Here is a 13,128-nt window from a genome sequence, read left to right as displayed (position 1 = left end):
AACTATCAAAACATAAAAGTAAATACACAATAATAGTAAATACCAAATGCATTACATTTACATAAAACTACAATAAAAAAATTATCACAGTAACTAAATAAAAGCTGAAACAGAGGAGTTTAATGATTAACAATAGTAAGTATAGTGCAAAATCGGTGGACAGTTAAATTCACACACTACATACATACCCATGGAAGTAGCGGTCAGCTGCAGATCCTTGTGTATCTTTGCGTTCCATTGCTTCCAGTGAGCCCATGCCTCGATACTTCTTCAAACGAACACCATTGCTGAAGAAATATTCACCAGGCGCCTCCGAAGTTCCAGCTAGCATTGACCCCATCATCACTAAAATGTGAAGTATAACCAAGAAAGAGATTAATATATAGTATCAAATATATATTGCAGTTTTTTAATCTAATGACAGGTCACCCCCCCCCCTTCAAGTGTAATCCTGATCAATTACATTGTAGAACAAAGTATTATACTATATGGAGTGGTGCAGTGCTGCCAGAGCTCACCAGAGCACCGCTCCTGTGAACACTTTGTCCATTTATGCGAGACGAGTGGTATGAGAAAATTGCCAACCTACCGCTTTGGATACGAATATTCAGCAGTAATGTTCATGGCTTTAGCTGTCATTCAATACAGGTATTCTTTATTCATGCAATATTAAATTTATTATTAAATACTTGGCAGGTAAAATGACAAAACTGCTATACACAACTTTACATAATTTAGTGCTTCTTGGGGTGGTTCTAGCCTTCTTTTAACTTCTTAAAATTTATAAATGCATGATTGATGTTCGTTTGATAATTATATTTTTATGATAGTTGAGTACAAACATGAAATACAGTATTTAATCATGTGACATACATAGAAACTGGACACGAAATGACAGGCTTTTTCAGGCTCACTAGAGCTCTGGCACCTATAAAATTGGCACTGCACCCCCTGACTATGTCTGAAATGGTATAAAAAGCATGAGAGAATACAGAAGAGGTGACTACAGGAGGGTTTAGGACTTACTGCAGAATGTTCAATAGAAGACTGAAATGGAAGGAAAGTCAGCAAACAAGATAATCAAACAAATGCAAAGCACTGGACCAGTTCATATTCTTTAGGAAGGAAGTGGACAAAATGAGAACAGCAAACCCATGGTTCATCAGTGTAAGGAGGAAAAGGAGAAGACAAAAAAGGCATGGGAGAAGTTTAGGGAGGCACTTAAACCTTTCAGAGTGGCTATGGATAAATGGTCATACCTTTCTATGTACAAAAAAAAAAAAAAAAAAAAATAATAATTTGTAAGTTAGTAAGAAAATAAGTTTTCTTTAATTTGTAAGAAAAACATGAAAATAAGTGAATATTGAATATTTAGAGTTTCACTGGGTGCAAGCGCTCTGCAAGACTGCATCTGGCACTTGTCAACGCCTGGGGCTTGACTTTGCTGACACTTCCCATTTTATTCTTGGAGGTTTTACTGGTTCATCACTTTTTATTTATTTACATCCACAGAGCTATTATATCCATCCATGCATCATGTATGTAAAACTCAAGACCGTAATTGTTTAAATCGGCATATGACGACTATTTCCCTAGTAACATTCACGAAAATATCCGCATTCGTACCATGAAATGGTGGTAGGATTTGTCATGGGGTCAAGGTAAACTCCATTACATCCACAGACCTATTATATCCATATTTGTATCATACGTGTAAAAACCAGACAATAATTGTTTAAAGTTTCTTCAGGGGTATCTTTGGCTATATTATATCCTTTAACTCCAATATTTTTATTGTTATGTATACAAGATTTTTAGGAACCTGTTGCCTCCATTAAGTGCCTTAACCCTTAGGCTGTGGACATCGTCAATTGTTGAGCCGAAGCTCAACCCCCCACAAGCACAACTAGGCGAATAAGGTAGGCATGGAGGGAAATAGTAGTATAAAACAAAAAGTACAGTATGTCTAACCTTCACTCAGAGCAATCCAGCTATCTCACATCCATTATATTTTTAGGAATTTGTTCCATTAATCAACAATTCTATTTCTAAAAATAATATTTACCCATGCCTTTCCTTAATCTAAATTTTGCAATGTGTATTCATTATTTCATGTTCATTTAGTGCTGATAATTTTAACACCTTATTTAATACTGTGTACCTTTTTGTTATACTTTCTCGTCCTTTTAGACACTTCAGTCATGTCTTACCTTACTCTTGAAAAGATAAATTAAGCTTTCTTGATAAATTGGAAAATTGGAAGGGTAATAGGGTTAGAGGCAAAGTAAATATTAGTGGTACAGTATTTTCAAAGAGTGCGATGATCAGGAAAGGCAAATAAATTGGGAACAAAATAGCCAGCAGCTGGAGTATAAAGAGCACCACCTCACTTTTCTGTAGGCACTGTTAATTAAGCAAGCACAGCCATTAATTTCAGGACAAGACAAAAACACCTCTTCAGTGTACCAAGACTGACAACATGTAGCCAAGAAATACCATGCATATAAAGAAACCCAATATATGGAACAAGCTCACAAATGACAACCAATTAATTGCAGTCACACAATTGAGCTTCTGGGGAGCATGACTTAATTTGCGGGGTTTAGGTGTTCACTATTTCAAGTTTACCAGCTTCCAAAATAAAATATGAATTTTACATAGATAAATGCAAAGTTTAGTAGGCCATGTGTAAATAACACTTAAGCAGCAAAACTTTACAGCTTGCTGCTACTCTACATCCTTTTCAGTAATTAAAACTAAATACACATCTTAAAAATTGTGTAAATATATTGTACCCTAACAAGAATATTTTTAGCCCTACTCATAACCTTCATTCAATTTAAAATATTGTATATATAAACAAGAACAAATATATACTGACCTGTAGATGCCCCAAGTGCCAAAGCCTTTATAATATGGCCAACAGATGATATTCCACCATCTGCAACAACAGGCACACCAAATCGTCTTGCATATTCTGCAACCTGAAACATTTATGTATTCTAGTCATAATTAGCATCAGATAATGCTTTATTAAAAGCAAAACCTAACTTTAAATTAAAACCCCAGTGAAGGTAATGACAACTTTACAAAATATGTAAAAGAAAAGTTTAAATTGAACAATCACATTTCAGAGTGAGAACTATTTAATAGTAAAAAACTACACTAAATTGAGTAAATCTAAATAAATATGCACTGCCATAATTAAAAGAACATATATAAACCACTATACAGCCCAAATCATGCCAGAGTAAAAGCAGCAGTAAAATATGTACCGAGAAAAGTGCCCATTCCCTGTGTAAAGTGCCCTTTTAACCCCATTCAGACAGTACAGATATTTTAAATAATTCAATCAATTTAGCTTGGATTAACCTTTGTGAGTTAGTTACAATGCCTGTTCTATCTGAATTCTAACTAATACACTAACCCCCCAGCTGTGGGAATTGTGTTGGAAATTAAATTACTTATACAGTCCACTCACTACAAATAAAATATATACTGTATAAACTTAGCCACATAATCCCACACTTGGAACAGGGGACACTGGACCCACTGGGCATCTCCCTTTGCACCATTAGAGAGATGGAGGCAACTTAACTGCCGCCTAGCAGCAACTGTTAACGAGGGAATTGGGTACTTTGCTCGACTTAGGTATGTAGCAGTCTCGTTTTATAGGATTTGTTATCTTGACAATTGTCAGTTTTGGCTCATCCACCTTTTTCGTGACAGTTTGTTAAGATTATTTCATATTCCCTGTTCCTTGAGCTTCTATAGAAGTGGTCAAGTTTTGGTCTCTGGTTCCATGTAGGATTATGATAAACTCGAAAGAGCCTGAAGTGGACTGAATTGAGCAAGGCTATCCAGGTAGCTAGTAACCAGGAGCTACCATAGGAGCTTTCCCTGAAACAGTTGAGCAGACACTATACAGTAATCTACAGAAGTCTGTGCATATACAGACACTACAAATACAGGTAGTGTCTGTACAAACTACCATCCTATTTAATACAGGTAACAGAAATTAGTGAACTAAATATATATACATGTCAATAAATTAACTGGCAATAATGTACAAATGAAAATACAGTACATATATGAAATATTAACAAGTGTTTTACCTTGTACACTGCTGTGGCTTGGGGCCTACCCACGGCCATCACTTCTTGTGTTATACATATGGAGCCTGACCCCATGCCCACACGCAGACCATCCACACCAGCATCTATTAGATTCTTGGCCTGAGCAGCTGTTACCACTGCGAAGAAATGAAAAGGCTGCTATTACACTACTCTACTTACAGATTCAATTCATAAAGGCTCCAATTTTTTTTTATCAGATTAAGATGCACGAAATTTAAAGTAAAACATTCTTTCCTTTATTATAATCTTATTTAAATGTTCCATTCATTGTTCCATTAAATGTTCTTATTTAAATGTTGTTGGACAAAACGCAAATAGTTTCTCACCATTTCCACCAATAATCTGCAGCTCTGGATATGTAGATTTTATATATCGTATTAAATTAATCTGATAAATTGAGTTTCCTTGAGAAGAATCCTGGAAAGAGAATTCACAACCACTAAATTAACTAATTAAAATTCAAAAGGTTTGCCTATTACCATGGCAACTGTTACTTAAATTCCTCAATTTTAGAAATATTAATGTTATTGGTTAAGACTTGCTCAAATTAGTGCTAATTATCTTCATTTCATAAGATTTATGAAATGTTAATATTTTGTAGAAATCAAACTTTAAATTTTTATTTCTAACAATGGAAAATGTTAAATTTCATTTTTTAGGGCATCCCACCTTTGACCTAGTAGTTTTAATTTCTAATATGCAGAAAATTAATCTAGTCCAAGTTACAACTTGATCTTTAAGATTGATTGCAACAGCTTTTACAAACTTCAAGGTAAACTCTGGAGCCTGAGATACCTCAAAGTAAAATCTAACCATTGCAAATGTAGATTTATCTTTTAATTTTTTCAAACTGCTCCTAATAAAATTGACATTTAATTTCAACAATAACAATGCTTTTTCTTACTAGGACCACAACATCAACTCCAGCATTGACCAGTAATTCAAGTCTGTGTTTGTCCGAGTCTCTTGTTCCAATGGCTGCCCCAACAAGTAGCTGGTTATTGGCATCATACGAGGCATTTGGGAAGTTTCGAGATTTTTTAAGATCTGTGCGTGCTATCAGTGCCACCAGCTCGCCATGCTCATTAGTTATAGGTAATTTACCTGAAAAGTGAGTAAATTTTGCATCATAAGTAAAAAAAAATGGATACAAATGACTTGCCACTCAAACTTGTCTATCATTTTACCAATATACACACAAACCTATATTTAAAGCAGTAATAATTTTTGTAGATAATTCAGAAAATTAAGTATCCTCCACATTTTAAGTAGAATCCATTCCAAATAAACATCACAATTTCCTCCATTTTACCCTTCTTAGAGCGTTGAAGAATCTCATTTGCCTTATCAAGGCTGACTCCTGCTGGAGCAGTGACAAGATCATCGAACGGGGTCATAATTTCTGAAAGCAGTTTGTCAGAGTTTGGTTCTAGGAAGTCTATGTCGCGAGATGTAACAATGCCCAGCAATCTGGTGCCCATCTTGCCATCCTCTGTGATTGGGATGCCGCCAAACCCGTGTTTTTTTTTTACGTCAAATACATCAGATACCTGCATAAAATTAATACATTTGAGTACAGTACTTTATTCAGAAAATAATTATTTAGAAAGTTAAATCAAATAAAAGCTTCACACAGAAAATTGTAATACATAAGGCATCACAGACAAAAATATGCCAAAACAAACATTAACAGTTACCCTATGCTGTGGCGTGAGGCAGACAGGATCTCGAATGAATCCGTGTTTGTATTTCTTAACCTTCATTACTTCCTGAGCATGAAACTCTGGAGAACAGTTGTGGTGAATGAAACCTATGCCACCACAAAGCTGAAATAAACATGGTTGAAAATATGTTATCTTGATTTAGGCTAGTTAACTTACATATCAAGATAAGTTTGTAACAGTGAAAAAATGGGAAAATATATTTGTACAATATTAGAAAACATCAGAGCAAAATACCAAACACCTTCAAAATCGTCAAAAACACGTGCTTCTTAATCACAGCTATTGAAGATGGGTATCCCTGGTCCCTTATACCATGAAGATCTCCATGCAAATAAGACCATGAAAAGTCTTAAAATTTAAAATCCTAGCCATCTTATGATACCAACAATATTAAATACCCAGAGCCTTTGCAGCTTCCTTTTCATACAATGCCCCATAATATAAGCAGTTTAGAAGGCCTATCTTCATACCTTTATGGACTAATCTATCTCATTTTGGACGAGCCTTGATAGTATTTTGCTCATCCTGCACATTTATCAACAATGCCATAATATTGAGTGAACAAAAGCTTAATATCTGTCCACTTGGCAAAATATCAAAACACTACATTGTATAAGAAAAAATATAATACAAATTACCTTTTAATTAGGAATCTTTTTACCTCTCAGAACTAATAAAACACCTATACACAAAATAAATAAGGTTGATTTCACAATGAATGTTAAAAACTGTTATCCACAGGTAAAACGACTTTAAAATATACATTACTACTGTATTAATTAATTGTGGACCATTATTAAGTAAACATGTATGATCTTTAATGAAAATTGTTAAATGGAAAGAAATATTTTGTCGTGTTCTAGTTGTCGTATCAAAACGATGGTAGAAGCTGCCGACAGGTCCCAGGATTGTACCCCAGAATCAAATACAGTACCAAGTTCCAGTTGCAAAGGCAAGAAACCTAACCTAACCATGTCCATCCCAGACAAATTAACTACGTACACCAGTTTTATTAAGACACCTGACAATGTCAAAATGCAAATCTGTGGTTTATAGGATGATAATTAACACTGTATTAAGACATTTTAGTTTTTATGGAAATAAGCTTTCCAACAATGATAATTCCAGGCTGGATTGGATATTGTATAGCACTGCATCAATCCAGTATTACCTAGCTGGGAAATTTTGAAAGGCTACTGCTATTCCTATGCAGACTAAGAATAAATCTATACTGTACTGCACTTAAGCCAAAAGATTGTTGTATTAGAGTGAATTAGCTCAGAAAAATGTGGAACCTTTAACCAAATTACAACAAAAGGTTCAAATGTAGCTCAATTTAATTTTATTTAACAATACAGGTCTTGTAAGCATAAACTACAATTATAACAAGATGTGTATACATACAGCCATGGCTATAGCCATTTCAGACTCTGTGACAGTGTCCATTGGGGATGATACTAAGGGTGCCTTCAGACTAATCTTCTTTGACAATGCTGATGTCAAGTCCTAGAAAAAGAAAAGAAAAGATTTAATTATTCAAAATGGAGAATACGAGATCAGATGGAAGCATGAAACAAAAATTTTGACTATAATGAACAGTTGAGAAAGGAGTGGTAAATAAAGGGTGCAGAATGAAGCAAAACATGGCGATTGAGCAAGTACAATAAGATAGAGAAAGGGAGGAGATAAAGCTGAGATATTAAAAGGAAGCACATGCAACAAAATGTGGGAGGACCACTTTTCATTGGTCAGAAGTGAAAAAATGCAGTTCAGGAGGCTACATAAAACTGTTTAGGAAAGAATCTGGCATTTGGACATGTGAAATTTATAAATATTTAATTATCATGGAAAAAAAATCTTAAGAAATTGTCTATAGTCTTGTATGGAAGTGTGAAAACCCAGTTTCTTAAATAAAATACCCATTATGAAGGTGTACAGTAGAAATTCTATACACTATTATGAAATCTCAAAGTTATATTATTAGATAAAAAAACCTTGATATTTTAGTGATATAATGGAATTAATATAACAGGAAGAAAATGGGAAGAGGTGGCAAGTCTCAACATAAGCTTCATGTGCCTACAGTACATTAGAGGTGATAAAGCTATATCCCTGAGGATAAGGCATTTTACTAATACAAATAGTCAAAGTTCCCCTAAAAAATTATGCAAATATGTTTATTTCTATTATAAGAGTAGGGACTACGTTGGTTACTTGAAAAATATATAATTAGAAATTAGTCTAAGGTGCTGCCATCTGTGGCTGAGGTTGACATCAACCAATTTCCTCCAAAATTGGCACCTTACAGATAGGCTTACGTACAGTCAGGAGTACAAGTTTCATGCAAATTGTCCGATAAACAAAAAAAAAAAAAACTTTGGATAAAACTAACTATTAAATTTGTTAATATATGCTATCGTGATAGCTGAGTTAGACATGATTTCAGTTGACACTTGTGTTTGATAATTTTTTACCATTTTTGAAAATTTGACAATTCAATATTTTTTTTCTCCCTCCCTATTTATGCTACGATGCTGAGACTTGGACCAGATGAAACCCTTTTCATATACGTCAAAAAAAAGTTTAATTGAAATCGAACTAGTTTTCATTTAGGTAGCAAGGGCACCAATAATTTCCTGCACATTACTAATAAAGTACAGTATTTATAGTGTGAATGAAACAAATGAAACACATTGGTTTTTCTTACCACTTCCTCTGCTGTGAAGTCAATAAAGCCCGGAAGTATAATGAAGTCACTGTTGAGAGAACACATTATTACAATTATATACTGTAATCTTAAGAGTAGCACTTTCTGAAATCAACAGCAACACTAAGGCTAGAAAATAAACTTGGTTGCTTAGAAAATATACCATAATTGAGCACAGAACAGTAGAGCACTATTCACTTAAACAGGTTTTATATCTACTGAAAGAAGTGTCATGAATGCTAAAGTTCCATCAATAGTTTTATACATTGCTGGAAATGGCAAATCTATCCATGATCATATATTATTCTGTTGCACTAAGTGGTTACATTATCAAACAGTATTGAACCTTGCCAATGTTACCTCCGACTTTACAGGCTAATCGAGGATAGGCTAATCATCCAAAGAAACTGATAAGAATTAAACATCTAAAGAAAATTAAATCATGATGTCAATACACTGCCCCTTGGCAAGGCCTTAAAAAATAGGTTACTAGCAGCCTAACTAACACAGTAGTTCCCTACTGCTATCCCAATCATTTTTACACCTTTGCAATAATGCATAGGGTTACAACAATGAGTACTCTACCATATCATCCTTTGCTGATGACACTACGATTTTTACGAGAGTAGAAAACAGAGGACACAGCAAACCTCCAAACTGTGTAAATCAGGTCTTTCAATGTGCTACAGAAAATAATATGGTATTTAAGGAAGGCAAGTTCCAGCTTCTGTGCTATGGAAGCAATGAAAATATAAAAACAAAACCGCATACAAAATGTAGTCAAATCATACCACAGAACATAAAAAGCAATGTAAAGAATTTGGGTATAATCATGGCAGAAGACTTTACCTTTATAGAACACAAAGTAGCTACCACAACTGCAAGAAAAATGTCAGATTTGGATAACAAGAACCTTTGAAACAAGATGCAGTACCATAATGATACTTTTCAAGATGCTAGTGCTCTCTAGAGTGGAATACTGTTGCACAATAACGAAACGCTGCGCGTACTAGTGTCTTTACAAGACTGTAAATACCATACTATGTATCTCACAAAACTAATGTACCTTCTTGAATATAAATAAATAAATAAATAAATAACATCCCTTCTCCAAGTTGGAGAAATTCCAGACCTGGAGTATGTAGATCCTTTACTGCTAGAATCCATTTAATAAACCATCTAAATTACTAGGACCGACTCGAAAGCCTAAATCTGTATTCTTTAGAGCGCAGCGGCAGAGATACATAATTTACACACGAAACATATTTGAGGGGCTGGTCCCAAACCTGCACACAGAAATAACATCACATGAGACCAGAAAGCATGGCAGAATTCTCCCATTGAAATACAGATGCAATAGGTACTCAGAAAGAACTATCAATGACAGAGGCCTGAGACTGTTCAACACACATCCACTACACATAGGGCATAACTGGCCAACCCCTCAAGTGTCCAAGAGAACTCTATAAAGACCTCCAAAGCAAATCTGATCAACCTGGCTATGATTGATACATCAGGCAGAGTCCAACAACCTGGTTCACCAGACGACTAACTGTAGGCCTTGTCAGAGACCGGGCTATGGGCCTTTAATACCCAAAGAAGGTATGTTGCCCACCAACAAAAATGGGAGGGGTCAAGACCCAAGCCCCGAGACGAGATTGGGGAGGAGGTCAAGACCCAAGCACCAGGAAAAGGGTGGTGATATGTTCAAGGCCCAAGCATCAGGAGCAGAGTAGGAAGAAGGTCAAGATCCATGCACCAGGAACAGTGGGGAAGGAGGACACGACCCAAGCACCAGGAACAGTGGGGAAGGAGGACACGACCCAAGCACCAGGAACAGTGGGGAAGGAGGACACGACCCAAGCACCAGGAACAGTGGGGAAGGAGGACACGACCCAAGCACCAGGAACAGTGGGGAAGGAGGACACGACCCAAGCACCAGGAACAGTGGGGGAAGGAGGACACGACCCAAGCACCAGGAACAGTGGGGGAGGAGGACACGACCCAAGCACCAGGAACAGTGGGGGAGGAGGACACGACCCAAGCACCAGGAACAGTGGGGGAGGAGGACACGACCCAAGCACCAGAAACAGTGGGGGAGGAGGACACGACCCAAGCACCAGGAACAGTGGGGGAGGAGGACACGACCCAAGCACCAGGAACAGTGGGGGAGGAGGACACGACCCAAGCACCAGGAACAGTGGGGGAGGAGGACACGACCCAAGCACCAGGAACAGTGGGGGAGGAGGACAAGCACCAGGAACAACCATTATGGAACACATGGCCAACTAGAGTATCAACATAACACGCACACAACCACCTGGAAAGGTACTAAAACACGGGGTAGCCACTCATGGTAAAGTTGAAGGCATGATAGAGGGAGATCCTGGCGGGTAGACCTGCCCCTGACAGTACACCCACCACCCAGGAACAGTGGGTGGTGGTACAGGTACACCCACCACCCAGGAACAGTGGGTGGTGGTACAGGTACACCCACCACCCAGGAACAGTGGGTGGTGGTACAGGTACACCCACCACCCAGGAACAGTGGGTGGTGGTACAGGTACACCCCACCACCCAGGAACAGTGGGAGGTGGTACAGGTACACCCACCACCCAGGAACAGTGGGAGGTGGTACAGGTACACCCACCACCCAGGAACAGTGGGTGGTGGTACAGGTACACCCACCATCCAGGAACAGTGGGAGGTGGTACAGGTACACCCACCACCCAGGAACAGTGGGTGGTGGTACAGGTACACCCACCACCCAGGAACAGTGGGTGGTGGTACAGGTACACCCCACCACCCAGGAACAGTGGGAGGTGGTACAGGTACACCCACCACGCAGGAACAGTGGGTGGTGGTACAGGTACACCCCACCACCCAGGAACAGTGGGTGGTGGTACAGGTACACCCCACCACCCAGGAACAGTGGGAGGTGGTACAGGTACACCCACCACCCAGGAACAGTGGGTGGTGGTACAGGTACACCCACCACCCAGGAACAGTGGGAGGTGGTACAGGTACACCCACCACCCAGGAACAGTGGGTGGTGGTACAGGTACACCCACCACCCAGGAACAGTGGGTGGTGGTACAGGTACACCCACCACCCAGGAACAGTGGGTGGTGGTACAGGTACACCCACCACCCAGGAACAGTGGGTGGTGGTACAGGTACACCCCACCACCCAGGAACAGTGGGTGGTGGTACAGGTACACCCCACCACCCAGGAACAGTGGGTGGTGGTACAGGTACACCCACCACCCAGGAACAGTGGGTGGTGGTACAGGTACACCCCACCACCCAGGAACAGTGGGTGGTGGTACAGGTACACCCACCACCCAGGAACAGTGGGTGGTGGTACAGTACACCCACCACCCAGCATGGGCCACCTGGCCCACGCCTGTACACTGACCCGCCCCTTTAAACGCTCTGAGATAAACAACCCTTCCCTCTTCCAGCATCCCCCTGTACATTACCAATACCACGCTATTTAACGCCAAATTCATACTCGAGGCAACTTAGATATATTTTAAAGCGTGTCAAATGTGTTAGGTGTGTGAGAGCCGCGGCACGCCAGGGTGAGGCTGTGAAGCTGACAAAGTGAGACACCATGGACTTACTGGTAGGTGAGGCCCTCTCCTGTGGCGAACAACTGTGCGCCGGTATTGCCATCCTCCGGTACATAACTGGTCCCACCGCATATCAGATAATCCGCCATCTCAAAATCTGTAATAGTGTGTAGCGACAGAGCTCAAGTGTTACACAATGTCACTTAATCCAAGTAGGACACTGCTCGCCCTGCTCTCTGATCCACCCGATCTCACCGCGTGGACCAGACTGAAGGCGACTACTCACTCAGAGGCCCACTCCGCTGCCATGTCAATACAAAATCACTTTCTTCTAAATTTAAAGATATAAAATCAAGTAAATGTTTCTTTTAATTTTAGTCTTTTATAATTCTTTAATTAAATGCGTATTTGTTAATATATTACAGCCTAAAATAAGCATTTATTCGATGGAAGTTCCAGGTACAATATGGTTTCATTTGAATACACCTGTTGCCAAGCAACGGAGGAAGCGGGAAGTTTGAAGGATGTTGTGAGTATCAAACCTCATCTGGAAATAGCTGAGTGAGCAGACGATGCCGTGTGCCAGGGAATTTTGGCTGACTTACACTCAAGCTAAACCATGTGCCAAGCAATCCTCAGAACTTGGTTTCATTCCTTTAACTGTAATCAAGGAATATTGCAAGGTGGATTAAATAAATTCGGCTACAATGATGAAGTGAATAATTTATATTTTTTATTTTTATTTGTTTATTTTTATATACAAGAGTTCTTATATTCTTGTACAGCCACTAGCACGCATCGCGTTTTAGGCAGGTCCTTAATCCTAATTTTTCCCGGAATACTACCCACCAAATAGTTTAACAACTTCCCGGAATACTACAGACCAAATAGTTTAACAACCAGGTAAAATTCACTGCTGGGTGAACAGAGGGTACAGTTAAGGATTGGTGCCCAGTCAATCCTCCCCGGCCAGGATACGAACCTAGG

At 38.8% G+C, this 13,128-nt stretch overlaps 1 protein-coding gene across 6 annotated transcripts in view; it reads right to left on the bottom strand.

The window, feature by feature from the left end:
• The window catches only part of ras (Inosine-5'-monophosphate dehydrogenase ras), a 37,787-nt gene extending 25,360 nt beyond the window's left edge, over window positions 1–12,427 (bottom strand). For all 6 annotated transcript variants that reach the window (XR_006772927.2, XR_006772928.2, XM_045743311.2 and 3 more), the window contains exons 1-10: window positions 12,193–12,427; window positions 8,568–8,616; window positions 7,265–7,366; window positions 5,834–5,962; window positions 5,449–5,686; window positions 5,041–5,240; window positions 4,463–4,553; window positions 4,116–4,252; window positions 2,882–2,984; window positions 189–345 (exon numbers count right to left, since the gene is read on the bottom strand). Coding sequence is in view for 4 of the 6 variants with exons in the window: in XM_045743311.2 (XP_045599267.1) it covers window positions 189–345; window positions 2,882–2,984; window positions 4,116–4,252; window positions 4,463–4,553; window positions 5,041–5,240; window positions 5,449–5,686; window positions 5,834–5,962; window positions 7,265–7,366; window positions 8,568–8,616; window positions 12,193–12,290 (1,304 nt within the window). In the remaining 2 variants the exon portion in view is untranslated. The remainder of the gene's footprint in view (window positions 1–188; window positions 346–2,881; window positions 2,985–4,115; window positions 4,253–4,462; window positions 4,554–5,040; window positions 5,241–5,448; window positions 5,687–5,833; window positions 5,963–7,264; window positions 7,367–8,567; window positions 8,617–12,192) is intronic.
• Window positions 12,428–13,128: the final 701 nt, after the last annotated feature.

Source organism: Procambarus clarkii, chromosome 31 (genome assembly GCF_040958095.1).
Source record: "Procambarus clarkii isolate CNS0578487 chromosome 31, FALCON_Pclarkii_2.0, whole genome shotgun sequence".
Lineage (NCBI taxonomy): Eukaryota > Metazoa > Arthropoda > Malacostraca > Decapoda > Cambaridae > Procambarus > Procambarus clarkii.
This window is presented reverse-complemented; position numbering and strand designations above follow the sequence as displayed.